This window comes from Rhizoctonia solani, chromosome 9 (genome assembly GCF_016906535.1).
Source record: "Rhizoctonia solani chromosome 9, complete sequence".
Classification (NCBI taxonomy): Eukaryota; Fungi; Basidiomycota; class Agaricomycetes; order Cantharellales; family Ceratobasidiaceae; genus Rhizoctonia; species Rhizoctonia solani.
Genome location: NC_057378.1, coordinates 1,027,804 through 1,042,504, shown reverse-complemented (window position 1 = coordinate 1,042,504; position 14,701 = coordinate 1,027,804). Strand labels below are relative to the sequence as shown.

At 47.6% G+C, this 14,701-nt stretch overlaps 6 protein-coding genes across 6 annotated transcripts; 5 read left to right on the top strand and 1 right to left on the bottom strand.

Moving 5' to 3' along the window:
* Positions 1 to 267: 267 nt before the first annotated feature.
* RhiXN_07869 (ATP(GTP)-binding protein Fet5) lies at positions 268 to 2,016 on the top strand (the record flags this gene model as incomplete). The annotated part of the gene is made up of 9 exons (XM_043327685.1): positions 268 to 566; positions 638 to 730; positions 785 to 910; positions 959 to 1,116; positions 1,176 to 1,294; positions 1,347 to 1,429; positions 1,487 to 1,526; positions 1,581 to 1,872; positions 1,928 to 2,016. 9 exons carry the CDS (start codon positions 268 to 270, stop codon positions 2,014 to 2,016), a joined length of 1,299 nt encoding a protein of 432 aa, XP_043183070.1.
* A 253-nt stretch (positions 2,017 to 2,269) lies between these two features.
* On the top strand, positions 2,270 to 3,650 carry RhiXN_07868 (NAD(P)H-binding family protein; the record flags this gene model as incomplete). The annotated part of the gene is made up of 3 exons (XM_043327684.1): positions 2,270 to 2,390; positions 2,463 to 2,927; positions 3,307 to 3,650. The coding sequence occupies 3 exons, from the start codon at positions 2,270 to 2,272 to the stop codon at positions 3,648 to 3,650; spliced, it is 930 nt and encodes a 309-aa protein (XP_043183069.1).
* A 337-nt stretch (positions 3,651 to 3,987) lies between these two features.
* Positions 3,988 to 4,869, top strand: RhiXN_07867 (uncharacterized protein; the record flags this gene model as incomplete). The annotated part of the gene is made up of 2 exons (XM_043327683.1): positions 3,988 to 4,644; positions 4,699 to 4,869. 2 exons carry the CDS (start codon positions 3,988 to 3,990, stop codon positions 4,867 to 4,869), a joined length of 828 nt encoding a protein of 275 aa, XP_043183068.1.
* A 359-nt stretch (positions 4,870 to 5,228) lies between these two features.
* On the top strand, positions 5,229 to 8,621 carry RhiXN_07866 (SET domain-containing protein; the record flags this gene model as incomplete). The annotated part of the gene is made up of 13 exons (XM_043327682.1): positions 5,229 to 6,014; positions 6,065 to 6,101; positions 6,481 to 6,650; positions 6,720 to 6,833; positions 6,888 to 7,025; positions 7,071 to 7,170; positions 7,230 to 7,244; positions 7,298 to 7,591; positions 7,698 to 7,744; positions 7,797 to 7,875; positions 7,927 to 7,972; positions 8,023 to 8,077; positions 8,319 to 8,621. The coding sequence occupies 13 exons, from the start codon at positions 5,229 to 5,231 to the stop codon at positions 8,619 to 8,621; spliced, it is 2,184 nt and encodes a 727-aa protein (XP_043183067.1).
* A 494-nt stretch (positions 8,622 to 9,115) lies between these two features.
* RhiXN_07865 (uncharacterized protein) lies at positions 9,116 to 10,949 on the bottom strand (the record flags this gene model as incomplete). The annotated part of the gene is made up of 4 exons (XM_043327681.1): positions 9,116 to 9,540; positions 9,592 to 9,888; positions 10,026 to 10,510; positions 10,570 to 10,949. 4 exons carry the CDS (start codon positions 10,947 to 10,949, stop codon positions 9,116 to 9,118), a joined length of 1,587 nt encoding a protein of 528 aa, XP_043183066.1.
* A 2,141-nt stretch (positions 10,950 to 13,090) lies between these two features.
* Positions 13,091 to 14,364, top strand: RhiXN_07864 (tyrosinase; the record flags this gene model as incomplete). Its single annotated transcript, XM_043327680.1, has 7 exons — positions 13,091 to 13,358; positions 13,411 to 13,469; positions 13,525 to 13,713; positions 13,765 to 13,900; positions 13,956 to 14,029; positions 14,081 to 14,290; positions 14,341 to 14,364. The coding sequence occupies 7 exons, from the start codon at positions 13,091 to 13,093 to the stop codon at positions 14,362 to 14,364; spliced, it is 960 nt and encodes a 319-aa protein (XP_043183065.1).
* Between the last annotated feature and the right edge of the window lie 337 nt (positions 14,365 to 14,701).

The following is a 14,701-nucleotide window of genomic DNA, read 5'->3' as shown; positions in this document are numbered from 1 at the left end:
AACGATGACAGTTGATGGGGACCAAGGCCTGTGGGCGTCGTGGTTGCAATTGGGCACAAACGCGCACGCCCCCTCGCCAAAGTGGATGTATGATGTAATCAGAAACGCACAAGGCAATTCCAATTGGTAATCAATTAAAAGTGGGCGACGATCGGTGAGTTTTGGCTGCAACTTGGCGAGTTAACGCGATACTTAGGATGTAATAACTGTAGGCTCGCGGATCAAATATAATACCAAGTGAGTAGATTACACTCAACTGTGTGGCACATGCTGATAGCTTGGCAAGTCGGCAAGATGTCGAGCACGGAAGAGTCAGCAGCCCCTGCAGCGGGTCCCTCGGCGACTCCCAAAAAGCCCATCACGATTATTACTATTGGAATGGCAGGGTCTGGGAAGACAACGTTTGTCCAGCGAATCACCTCGTATCTTCGCTCTACCGCCTCGTCCACAACAGATGCTCCCCGCCCACCCTATGTCATTAATCTCGACCCAGCCGTAGCCAACGTTCCATTCGAGGCTAACATTGATATTCGAGACACCGTGGATTACAAAGAAGTCATGAAACAGTGAGATCTTTCGGATATGCTCGGTGAGTAGACCCATGGGATTAATCCATCTATCCACAGGTACAATCTAGGTCCCAACGGCGGTATTCTCACTTCTCTCAACTTGTTCACGACCAAGTTCGATCAAGTTCTGTCGCTAGTCGAGAAGAGGTCTCGGAAGTCGAGTGAGCTTTTTTTTTTTGTTTCCTAGCTGGTCGGTTTATTAATTGGAGTACAAGCTATATCGTCCTCGACACACCTGGGCAAATTGAAATTTTTACTTGGTCGGCTTCGGGTGCCATATTGACCGACGCGATGGCTGCAGCAGGTCCTGCGTGCTTGGCCTATATCATCGATACACCCCGGTGTGTCGCTCCAGCGACCTTTATGAGCAATATGCTCTATGCATGCAGGCAAGTCCCACATTTCACCCTATCCAAAACACGTACACTCATGGGGGTGATATTTTACAGTATTTTATACAAGACAAGGCTACCCTTTATCATCGTATTCAACAAGACAGACGTCACGCCGCACGAGTTTGCAGTAGAATGGATGTCCGACTTTGAAGGTTCGGGGAATTCTAATCCTTCCTTTACCCTCCCCAAGTATACTAACTGAGAGATGTAGCTTTTCAAGCTGCCTTGGCCTCGCGCGAGCACCGAGATGCGGATGGGGAGCCTACGTATATGAGCAGTCTTATGAACAGCATGTCTCTTGTTTTGGATGAATTTTATCGCCACTTGAAGGTGAGATTATTTTGTATTTATTCGGACTGGAAATTGGAATGGTGGGTGTCAGCCTGTAGGAGTTTCGTCGGCTACTGGGGCTGGAGTAAAAGACTTCTTCAAGGCTGTGGATGAGGCGAGGGAGGAATACGAAAAGTATGTCGAGGCCGATTATCAGTCTGTTATATTTCGAGACTCACCTCCCCTTCTTAGGAACTATAAACCCGAACTGGAGAAACTCAAAAAGGAACGAGTAGGTCTCTTCCCGGCGTTGAAAATTCTGATAGGCTCACCTGATAATAAACAGGACGACAAACTCGCAGCGACCAAACAAGACTCGGTCGACCGATTGATGAAGGACCTCGCTGTGGACAAGGAACGGGCACAGAGTTCAAACCCCCATTGGACCGGACGCGAGAACCCGTATCTTGACAAGTGGGCCGATGCAGGCGAAGATGACGATGACGAGCCTGTGATCAATTTCCGGGGCGGTTCGAGGCTGAGAGCTGGGATCAGTAGGTCCCGGGACGACGGTGAGATTGACGACGATGAAAATAGGGAATATGATGTGGACGAAGAAGATGATATTGTTGATCGAGGTAAGCTTGAATAAATATTTGACGCACGGATAATGGGTTGACACGATTGAATTAGATGATGACGTCGATACTGGAATGCGAGAAAACCTGAAGCGGGCGAGTCGAGGGCAGCAGGGTGGTGTGAGATGGCCGAGGCCTGGTTAGGTTCACAAGTGATCGGCCAACTTGGAAGATCGCCATCAAAGTTTACTACTGTGGAATGTTTAATTAATTAAATATATGGCTCTTTTGAAACCGAGCCCGGCCTCAGCCAGACACCCGCTGACGTCATTTACATGCCTGAATGCCAATGTGGCGCCTGCACACAGCAAACACACATGGTGCCTACAGCACCCTTCTCGTAAGCGTTCCGTAAGATAGTATCATCTTACAACGACCATCTGTTCTCTATCCCGCAATGACTAGGCTTTTAATTCTGGGAGCGACGGGAGAGATGGGGATCATCTTGACCCGCAAAGCTCTGGAAGCCGGACACATTGTTACAGTCTACGTCAGGAACCCAGCCAAATTACCAGAGGGTGTGTCGTTTCCCCACAGCCCTCCACCCGAATCAAACTCAATGATACATTACATTATGTGGGGGTGAACAGACATAGCATCCCACGAGTCGATCATTGTAGTTAAAGGAGAACTAACAGACGAAGATTCTCTACGTCACGCGATCCGACACACCCATGCCATTCTGTCCAACCTCGGGCCTGGCACTACGCCCTCGCACTTTCCAGGCGCACACCCTTCAAATCTACCACTCTCCAAAGCCTACTCGCTCATCCTGCGAATCATGAAAGAACCAGAGGTAGAGTGCAAGCGGATCATATTACTGGGCACAGTCTCGATTCCGGACCCGAACGATAAACGGGACTTGGCAATATGGACCCTTGTCCAGGGCATCAAGCTGACCGCGTACGACGCCTATGCGGACGAAGTGGCGATCGGAGAAACCGTGCGAAGAGAGGGGGACGGAATCGAATGGACCATCGTGCGAGTTCCGTTGTTGACCCGGTCCGAGAACGAGGCTGTGTCGCTGGGTATGTCGGTGCTCCCAAGTTGGGCACGTACGTATCTCGATCCGGGTTTGCGGCGTTTTGTTTGTCCGAGCTGTCGAGGCGGCAATGGGTGCTCAAGGCTCCCATGATTGCTTCCAAGTAATGTGTTGATGTATGGTTGTTGCTTTTTTTTTTGTACCGTAATTTTTTAATGAGTGAGAGTTATATTTAGAATGGATGAATTGTAAATTACCATTGGTGACTAAGTGTGCTTAGTCGCGCTTACATCATAAACGCGCTTGCCTTCACCAAAAACGACCTTTGGCATTTACACAAAGCAACTTGGACTTGCCGCTCCCCAATATGCGCACCGACAGCTTGCCAATCGAAATTGTTGCACTTGTTCTACCATCAATTCCTAGGAAATCTCTCATATCGAGTTCTACAGTTTGTAAAGCCTGGAGATCTGTCGCGCTCCCTATCCTTTACCGATCCATCCGTCTAGCCTGTGCTACCAATGACCCTAGTTGGTCTCAGTTTACGTGTTTTCCGGTCATGACGATCAAATATTACCTGGAAGAATTCACAGAACAAGTTCTCGATGAAACAGATAGCGCATCTCGAATTCCAAGTTATGCGCACCGTCTGAGGATTGACATGGAGCTGAAACAAGAGGACGTAGAAGTATTCATAACTGCGATATCCAAAATGAAGAATCTCGACCATGTTGCTTGGACCGTCTCGGGTATGAATGAGGTCTACTGGTACCGTACTTTAGAGCGGCTGTCCTAGAGTTGCCCAAGCTTCGCTCCCTACGTCTGGTTATGGCGCATAATAAGTTCCAGATGGTATGTTTCGTTTTTATTCTATTTTCTTTTATAATTTTACTTTGCTCTAATGGGCGGAAAATCTAACTAGGTGAATGTCGATTTTCACGGGGCACAAGGCAGTTCTGTATTCGGTCCAAGTTCACACATCACATTTGACCAAAACGGACCTCTGGCTGGTCTAAAAATGCTTTCTATTGGATTTGACGGCTATATGGGAGGCAACAATTTCTACTCCTGACCAGTCTTCAGTCCTGACGCTAACCAACTATAAAGAGAGACCCAGCTGGACGGTGCCGAATATGATCGTTAAACTGATTCGTAATGCGCACAACATCGAGTTTCTGGCGATAGATCCTGAACAACTTCCAACGATAGTTATGGGCCCCATATGGGGAGTAGACAATATTCTTGCGGAGCTCTCTTCACATGAGTTTCCTCACTTGAGCCACCTTCGCGTGGGTGTTTACGAGCGCCCGGTACTCACCCATAATTTCGGTCACCACATTTTCGGCATATGGAGGTTCATTCAAAATCACAAGCACTTACAGACCATCGAGTTGGACATATCTGAATTTGAAGAACAGGGAGGACCGATGATTTCTCCTCGTGACATAGAGGAAGCGATGCCTTCGATCCGTCATATTAGGGCCCCGGTCTCAGTTGTCACACCTTTGCTAAATTCGAGCCTTGGAGCACAGCTAGAGACACTAGATATTGCCTACCCGGCTCATCTCAATCACTTTCATATCGAGGAGCTTAGCAGGCCCAGCTTTCCGGAACTTTCACGTTTAAGGGCCCTACGAATCTTTACCAATCACGAAGGGGCGTACGATTCTAACGGTGACTCGAATGTGATACACATACTAGGCGAAATAGCAGCTAGAGTGCCGGTCCTGAAGGAGTTGGTTATCCTAACGACGGGTCTCAATGGCCCTAGTCAATATGACCAGGCGAGTGTCCTTATGAGTAACATACGGGACTCACATTGAAAGATACAAAATTATCTACAGAAGAGTTTGCTTGATATTCTCACACAGCTCCCGCACCTTGGTCGCCTAGGACTTGCCGAGAAATGTCTTCAGCGGTTCAACGATGTCCCACCCGGTACTCCCAGCTTTTCCGAAAGTGCCAAAGCACTGTGCCCGGAATTGAGTATAAGGGCAACCCTGAGTTTAGTTTGAGCTTCCTTTAAGTAGGCAAATTAAACGGGGTAGAATTTGATACATGATCGATGCGCATAATTACGCCAATACCATCTGAATTACTGGCACGTTGTATGTATTACTCCAACCGATGATATGAAAGAGAATGTTCAGCACTTGTCCAGCATTAATGAGCCAGAAATGAAGGGCGGAAGTTTCATTCTCCATAGATGTCTGTGGCATAATATTAACATTGCGGATAGCAAGAGCTCACTTGACTGGAGTGCCCCGTTACTGCACACTCATTATGGATCGAGCGCTTAATTAGGCTATACAAGGTCACGTGACGTGCCACTCGAAACACAATCACGATCATCTTCTAGGTGTCAACGTTTCGTATGGCGCGCCAAGGGCAGTCGGACATTGAGATAGCCGATGAAACATTCAAAGAATGCTGGGATCAATTTCAAAACTGGGCGGCCCGTCACATTTCAGAGACGTTACGTTTTGACCAGCTCGCCAATCTCGATGACGAAGACGAGGAGGAACTCGACGAGAGTTTGTTCCAAGCTAGTCTCCAGAGTGGTACAGCTCATAAAGTAGGACAAGAGCTTCGGGCTTTGTATTATGATCCCGTGGAAATCGATCTAGAAGACGAGCTTCTCGAACCGACGGTTGGGCCTTCTCCTAGCTCTGCCCTTTGGATGAACAGGTTTACGACAAAAACAATTCCTCAGTATAGCAGCTTCTCGCACTTGCGTCAACAAAACTACATTCGTGGTGACATCTGGGTTCAGACTCGCACCGGAGAACGAATCAGAGTGGCTACTGGTGATGATGAAGAGATTGAAGTCCAAGTTCAAGCTCAGATCGAGGATGAGAAGAAGAAAAGGGGGAAGGGTAAGGGTAAAGGGAAGAAGAATGACGATAAAGAGCCAGAACCAGAGCCTCCGGTCATGGTTAATGAAGGGCGAATGGACCCTGTGGACGCACGGCGAAGGATTCGAAAGCAGAAGCTAGTTAACCTTGGGGCGGGCGACAATCCGGCCAACAACCAAGAGTCGATGCCCTTTATACCACCGGAAATGAAACGCCGGAACGCGAAGAATATAATGCTGAGTTATGAAGCATCCTTTCTGGATATTGAAGCCTGGCAACATTTCGCCGTTGGTTGGACAATGATGGTCAGTCGCCCATATCCTGTAGACGACACGGGTATTCACAGCTCCAACAGAGGATATTATTGGAGCAGAAACTATCCGTCGACTATTGTATATTCACAAGATGACCGAAGATAGGATAGATGAGACTAAAGCAATTCCTCAAGATATTAGCGCACTATTCAAGACTCTGAGGCATCGGTTTGCCCCTCACTCCTTTTCATTTGCAAGCTTTTAAATAGATCTTAGGACGTACCCTGATTTAGACATCATATTCGCTCAGGATCCACCCTTGCCTCACCTATCTATAGACGAATGGTGTCACAAGGAAGAAAGGCCACGCTCGAATCTAGAGTTAGAGAAAAGGCTTTTCATATTTGCTATAAGATAGACTGTCAAGGGATAATGTGCCCTACTCATTGTAAGTTGTGTCATTTGAATGTACTATATGAGCTAATGACTATAGTATGCTAATAGACACCGCACACAGTTGAAGCTCAAGAAGCTGACAATCGCCGAGGCCGTGGCCCTCAGACTCCTCGATGGAGAAAGCCGACCGTGTCGGCACACAAGCTCTTGCTCAGTTTTAAACGATTGAAAAGGGCACGATGCGGAAACAACTGTTTCTCCTTTTCTTTCGGAACTTCTGAAGGCGATTCGGTGGGTTGAATCAATGGGTCGGTTTTGATCAGCCGCATGATCATGGTAATTCTTTCTTGTCAAGGATAGAGCCTTGATATAATCGAGCTGGAATCCGAGCCGGACGCACGGGTACAAGCCGATGCCGACAAGTACATCCTCTTGCAATTTTTCCGGCTTAAATTAACGGGTGTTAGGCCTAGGGTCGGTTTTGATCAGCCGCATTGATCATGGTAATTCTTTTCTTGTCAAGGATAGAGCCTTGATATAATCGAGCTGGAATCCGAGCCGGACGCACGGGTACAAGCCGATATCGAGACTATATGGAGGGTCGATCCGGACGCAATGCCTTGTGATGTAGCAGAATTAAGCTGGGACAAGGTTACCTGCCGACAAGTACATCCTCTTGCAATTTTTCCGGCTTAAATTAACGGGTGTTAGGCCTACGATATTCGAAATAGACTATATAGCGATTTATCAGAGCCCGAGCCGGACGAGGATCATCCTGAATTTGAGGAAAGAAGGGGAGGAGGATCAATCAGTAAGTTACTTATGATATTATCTTTGCAATACTCAGCTAGCTTCTGCCATTGTAGAAAGGGAAGCATACCCCGCGTGAGTAATGTAATTCACCGCGTTATATACTCTGATACAATCGTTTACTTCAGACTTGAAGAATGCGATCACCCTGGACCTTGCTACAAGAACCCTCACTGCTCTTGCTATGCTTCAAACCGACATTGCATTCGGGACTGCAAGTGTGACACCAAGAACTGTAAAGATAGTTTTCTCAAAGCCTCCCGGTACTGATACCTTGAGGGCAGGCAAACAGCGTCGCAGAGGGTGTGATTGCAAAGCAGACTCGAAAACAGATACATGTAGAACTGAGGGCCGTAATGGGTGCAAATGCTATAACGCGGAATGGAGTGTGACCCAGATCTTTGTACGGGGTGCAAAGCTCGGTATGTGCACTGTCTTTTATCTATAACTCACTGATGTTGAACCCTGGTTTAGAGGTTTGTCCCGAATATGCGTGTCGCTAAGATGAAATGATAATTTTTTGCGCAGATGGAGGGCCGTGTATGAACGTTGGGATCCTGATGAAGCAATGGAAGGTAGAGCCAGTTTGCCACTTGTCTCAACTTGACTTTACTTACCCGAATGCAGCAAACTGTTGTCAAGCCCAGTCAATACGGCAATGGCCTGTTCCTCGTTGGCAACGTAGTCAAAAACACTCTCATCTCCGGTCAGTAACTTGAAAATACCACCGGTATTGATACTCACTGTAGATCAACAGACTACACGGGCGACATTTGCCTTCCGCGAACTGCTCTTCGAAGAAGGTACGTAATAGGCACCGTGTCCGATCTCCATCTCTCACGCAAACGTTTAGTCTAGTTGCTGATGCGACGCACCGGAATTACCTATTCGATATTCCAAACTACTCGGTTTGACTATCGATGCTGGGTACGCAGGAAACGAATCAAGATTCGCGAATCACCCAAGTAATGGAAATGCGAACTGTGGCGCGAAGTGTAAGCCTCGAACTTGATAAATAAATGTGATACTTTCTTATGCGAAACCTTACACGCAGATGTCTGGGGTCGGAAACGAGAAACATATTGCATTATACGCAAGTGAGGAATGTATTGGCTGCTTGTCTATAATAGAGCTGATATTTGTCTCCAGCTGGTCATTTGGAACGGCAACGAGCTATTCTTGCACTATGGTAGCAGATACTGGAACTCTGAAATGCCTGGAGGGGAACCTGGAGCTGCTGACCCAGGAGAGCAAGATTCCGATGAGCTCGGATCAGAAGTTGATGAATTGTATGACGAATCGAAGATACCGAACAAGAGGTCGAGTATGAAGCAGAAGAAAGCTCAGATTCATCCGCTGATTTATGAAGACATGGATGATTTTGACATCTTTGACGAACCAAAAAAATTAAACTACATGCCCTACCGCCAGTACTTGCGACACATGAGCTAAATACAAGTACTGATTGTGTGAATAAAACGATTGAAGTACAAGATTTACACTAGATTACACTGGATCATCGGCCCCTAGTATTCCAATCGAAGAAAAAAAAAAGAAGAATTGTGTGGCATGCATAAATCATAGTCCGTCCGTAAATCAATGTCCCTTTCGTGATGATTAGTAATTTGGTTCCCAGATATTAACTCCAGGCTGCCAACGTATGGGCTTCTGGCGCTTACGCTCGCGCGCTTCTGCTCGTGCGGCTTGCTCTGCGAGGAATCGTTCATGGCTAACATCAATATCTCTGCGCCAGCCTAAAGCAGCCACGGTTACTGAAGAAGCACGCGATAACTAATAAAAATGCTTACGCTCAATCATATCCCTGAAAGTCTGCATCGTAACTTCGTGTCCTTGGCGCATGATGTCCAGCAGTCGCTCAATCTAGAATCATAGATAGTCGTATCAAGTCGTCGTCGAGTCGTATCAAGATATGCAAAGAAAAAATATCAAAAGACAGTCAGCGTGTGATCCAGGTAACCGAGCTCAAAGCCGCGAGGCTCGTTCTTCGGCGAGTCTTGTTCTGTTACAGCAGTTCGGTGACGTTCCTCTGCAGCTAGATCTCTAAGGGCAGTACAATCATTTGAACCTGAGCATCTGATCCGGTTGTTGCCGGAAGAATCTAGTAGGCAAAGAAGGGTATCGAGGTGTGGGGGAATAGGTCGTGGAACATGGACGTATGGCTTTCGTGGAGGCGGCGCGGCGTAAGTTCGGCGAGGTGCACGGGCGGTAGGACGGGCAGCAGGACGTGAAGTGATGGGTATGGGTCCAGCCAGAGGGCGGCTCCCCAATCCGAGTCCTAGACCTCCAGGCCTCGAGGCGACAGGAGCGGTGCAGGTGCAGGTTGTGGTGGAACGTGTACCTCGCCCCAGCTCTTATCTGCGGTTCGGATCGAAGGGGATGGACTATTGGTACTCGATGTTACCTGGGAGACGATCGAGCAGTAGCAATCGGGACCGTGCGCCCAGTCGAAGCTGTTGCCTGCCGCCCAAGTCTGGTGCTCGAATTTGTTCCATGTCGACCGAGACCGTTGAATGACGTATCAGTATTGTATCGTTGGGAACAGGAACCGAAGAACCAGTATTATATCGTCTGGGGGGTACAACTGATGAGCCCGTACCGCGACGAAGCGTCATTGAGTCACGAGGAGAGATAGGCACCATGGTTTCGAGGATCGGCTCTTGAGTTGACGGGCGCGAACGAGAGGAGCGAGGCGAAACCACTGCGGAACGGCCGATGAGGTCCTAGATGACGGCGCTTTGACCGGAATCATGGCAGGATGGGAGGCTGCGGAAGTTCGAGTCGAGTGAGTCCTGGACGATCCAGGCCTAACGACGACAGCAGGTCTGTGGGCGCTACCTGTCCCAGATGTTCGAGAGGTTCTAGCAGTAGGAGGAGCTGGCTCAACATAGACCTCTTGCTCGACATAATGTGGTTGATGATCAGCTGGGTCAGACTCTACGATAGTCACAGGATGGACGGCCGGCGGTTGCTTCTTCTTCTTGCGACTAAATATACGTTTGAACATACCACCGAGCGAGCGCTTCTTCTTCTTTGGAGGGACTCCACTAGGATGGCTACCTGTCGAAGCATAACTGTAATCGCGTGGGACCCGGTTGCCAGATCGCTCGTCGACCAGCATAGGAGGGGGCCCAGCATCATAGACGCTATCATGATGCTCATCCCAGTGTTGCTCATGATATAAGGTAGTATTTGTTGCAGCTGTGGTTGGTCCGGTGGGAGCGGGTCCAAATAGACTGGGTTCGGATGGCGGGACGACAGTCCCACCTCGTGGTGGGTCAAATACACTGCCCTCCCGAGTACCGGTTCGAGTGGCGTTTTCCCTGGCACGTAATGACTCATCACGGGAGTAGTAACCGACATTCGACGAGGGAGAGAGGACGGAGGAGGGGCAAATCCAGGATCCCGTAGCTCATAGCGCCGGCTACTAATCTCGCTCGGAGGAGGGTGGAAGACAGGCGCCGGTGGTTGCAGATCAGACTCCGTACGCGGTGTGTGGGGCAAAGGTCGCCCGGGTGGGTCATCGGGTGTGTCCAACACAACAGGTTTCCTCTTCGGCTCGACCGTCTTCTTCCGTTTCAGTCGCGAGAATATTTGCTTGATTTTATTCTTCTTCTTGGGCTTCGCCACAACTGGCTCGGGCTGTAGCACCTCGTGTTCCTCTTCGTATACATCGTACTGCTGGGGCTCTTCATAGTATTGCCCTCCTGGTTGCTGGAAATATGGTCGCTCCGAAGGAGTTTCGGTGCCTCGTCGATCCATCGGAAGCGGACTCCCAGCGGGGTAAAATCGGGCTTCGCCTATTCGATCTTCACTTCCGAACCTAGAGTGGGTGGTGGCCAGCAGTGGAGGCTTGGCTGCTGTATGATTCCCCCACAACACCAAGTTGAAATGAGTTCGTTTCAGATTATCAAAAACAGAGGCGGGGCGGAAGGGAAGTCGGGGGGAGCGCAGCTACTAACAGTTGGCCATGGTCAATCCCAACTCATTGATTTTCCTCGCCACTGTCGCGTGTTGTGGTACATCAAGAAATGAATTATAATTATCTGATCCTTTGTCTACTCAAAACAAACTCACGTGACTACACGTGACGCCGATTTAATTATGCTTTGAAATGGATTTGCTATACGGTTGCATGCCTTCCTAAACGGGTCATACAGTACCATAGGTAATGCCCTCGATGGCTCTTAATCTTTTGACAAGTTAATCGATATCATACAAAGTAATTTTCATTTCCCAAAAGCAATGACATACTTCAAAACACTTTCCGGCGATCTCTCGAATCCACTAGTACCAGGGCTACTTAAAGTAATGTGCTCGTCTCTTCGTGCCAACCACGCAAAGCCATCCAGTCACAAAGCTACCTCGCATAGTTCTACATATATGCTAATATAGCTACTACCTGGCGAGTCTTGATTCACGCTGCGGTATTTTAAAACCAAGACCAGTTTCGGAGTCTACGTTATTTGCGGCCGCAACCGTTGATCCCACCCTTTTGAGACTTTAATGATGAATCAGAATATCTAACTACACTTTATGTATTACTGATGCCTCACTAAGCTAATATGTGTATAATCGATAATCTATCCATTTAGCAGGCCGGGAACTTCGATGAAGCCGCTGGCGGTGGTGACTCTGCTCACGAATAGAGTATATTATCACTATAAACTAGTTGAAAGATAGGTCTTTATAATAGTAATATGAAGCTGTAAACATGCGTCCCATATAAAGGAATGTGTCCCACTTGACAGACCAATCCGATCACACTGGCACCGGTAACTGACTAGTTAGTCATGGATCCATCTCTGTAAATTAGGCTAAATTTTAGCAGATCCCAAAAAATGCGCAGGAGGGAAAGTACGAGGGCGGGCGTCATGGGATAGGTCTATTTAAAGGTAGGAAGAAAACATTTAAGCACACGAATGAGGAACCTTTGAGAACACCCTTTGGTCCTGTACAGTACAGGCAGAATAAGCGCCGAAGACATGAGGCTTGTGGGGTCTTTGGGTCGGCCTTGACGTAAGATAGTTTCAACAAGAGTAAAACGAACGCAGTTTGGAGCCAATCAGGGCTGATGTGAACCCGTTCCCGAGAAGACGGACCGGACCGTATTTGATGTGATTTGCACATAACTTGAGAACAACAAAGAAGTCATCAGCTACCCACCCCGTGGCAGTGACACTATTGGCGATCTGATCGCCCGATTGTCTTGCGAACACAGCCAAGTTGCAATTGATATGGTCAACATACCACTTTTACAACTCACTTCTGGTACTATCCAGTATGTCAATCGGTGCTGATACTCTCCTTGTGCCTGAGTCGAAGGCCCCATGCTGCACACTAAAAATTCAATGGCCGCCCAGTACTTAGACTCAGCAAAAAAAAAAGTGCTCGATGGCAGTGTGCATGATTTATCACACAGCAATCAATTGTATTCGTCCCTCATGGCCGATCAGCTGGCCTTGCCAAGCTAGACCGGCGCCTATTATGGTCACAGCTAGATCTCGTGGCTATTCGAATGAGACCGCCAATTGCGATGATTTTCTCGGTTAGCTACATGTGCGGTAGATTGTATCGCCCAGTTAAATTTGTCGAGTAATATTCACCTAGACTCCTTTACCTCGTTTTATACACTAACTGTAAATCTCCGACCAGAAGTGGCATAGTCTGTTATTCCGTGTACACACCCGGGTGCCCGAAAAGGCCACGCATAAATCCAAAGCTAACACGAGGTTTGTTAGCCCGTAATACTTAATATGGTCAATCACGGCTAGGATATTCAAGCTGTGCAACCTCTTGAGCTTGGCACTAGAATAAATGAATGCGTCTCTGGCTAAGCTCACCCATCAACCTCTCGATTTCTCTCAAACCTGTTTAACAGCAGGTCAGCTCCTAGTCTAGATATGTTCTCAACAGCTCGACAAGTTACGCTCTTCTGGGCTACCCTTTTGCTCGTCCTTCCGGGTATTCTTTCGGCGCCAGCTAAGCGGACGCAATGCACTAATCCTCGCATTCGTCGCAACTGGAACAGTCTGTCACAGGCGCAGCGGGACGCTTTCCACAAGGCAACAAAATGTCTCCAAACTAAGCCTAGTATCGTTGAATCAGGGGGCGCGAGCAAGACGTTATATGATGATTACTCCTATATTCATCTCATAACTAATCAGACTAGTATGTGAGGTATAACATGTCTGTGATCGACTGAAACTGACATTGCCTGTAGTTCACAAAGTTGGTGCATTCTATCCATGGCATCGCTACTTCCTTATTATGCGTGAAAGGGTAGGCTACTGAATTCTGTTTCGAAAAGGTACACCCCCTAATATTTTCCCCAAAGGACCTGAGTGAATGCGGATACACTGAAGGAATTCCTTACTGGGACTGGACTCACGACGCTGATAGTGTGAGCGCCTTCAAGAGAGCGAAAATCTTTGACCCCAAGACTGGGTTTGGGAGAACGGGGTTCCCAGAAGGCGACAACTCGACGGCAAGCTGTGTTGAGAATGGGCCATATGCTGGCATGCAGGTATGCACGAATTTACTCATTCGACTTGATTCTTGAGCTTAAATTTCTCAGATGAACATTCCCGAACCTCATTGCTTGAGGCGCAGTTTCAATTTGACTAGTGAGATGCCTGGAAACTGGACCAGTGCTGTAGTGAAGAGGATTATGGACTATCCCGACTATATCAATTTTTGGAATAATACCGAACGTATGCACACGCTTGTCATAGAAGATGCTCTATGCTCACTCTCTCTCGCATTCAGGTATTCCCCATGATCACATACATCGTGCTATTGGAGGTGACATAAGGCGTCAATATTCTCCCAACGAACCTCTTGTATGTATTGTCATTCGCTAGGCTCTTCTCTGGCTCAATTCCCGGCTCTAGTTCTTTGTCCACCACTCTCAGGTTGATCGTCTTTGGACGCTTTGGCAGGGTCGTAACGAGACCCGCATTTGGGATTACGGAGGAAACACCGTCCAGAATGTCACTACCAATACAGCCACATTGGGTGACCCGATGAGATTCTTAGGTCTTGCGGAGGACCGGCCTGTTGAGAGCTTGATGGACACGTTATCTAATGGGCTATGCTATAGGGTATGTCAGTAAATCAACCCGATGATTATATACTGATTCATATGTTGTAGTATGACGATGAGGATACCAATTAAACATTGGGGAATACATTTTTATGGGGCTTGAAACTGACGAAGTGATTTATGATGTTTTTATACGTTCCATCAGGGTGTTTAAGTTGGACTACTTGCGGACTTCTGTTAATAGAAGCGGAACACTATTTGTATTGAGACTTGGTATTTGTATGATATAGGTACTACTGTACTGTTACTTGAGAAATCATGATGAGCAATGGTAGTTTTAGTTAGATTATTTCGTGGCAAGACAAATCGCTTAAAGTGTGAATGCTCTTCATCACGAGTTTCGCTAAAAGGTATTCAACTGATAGATGAAAAGTGACAGAGGGCCAATTACAAGGGAAATAAAAAAGGC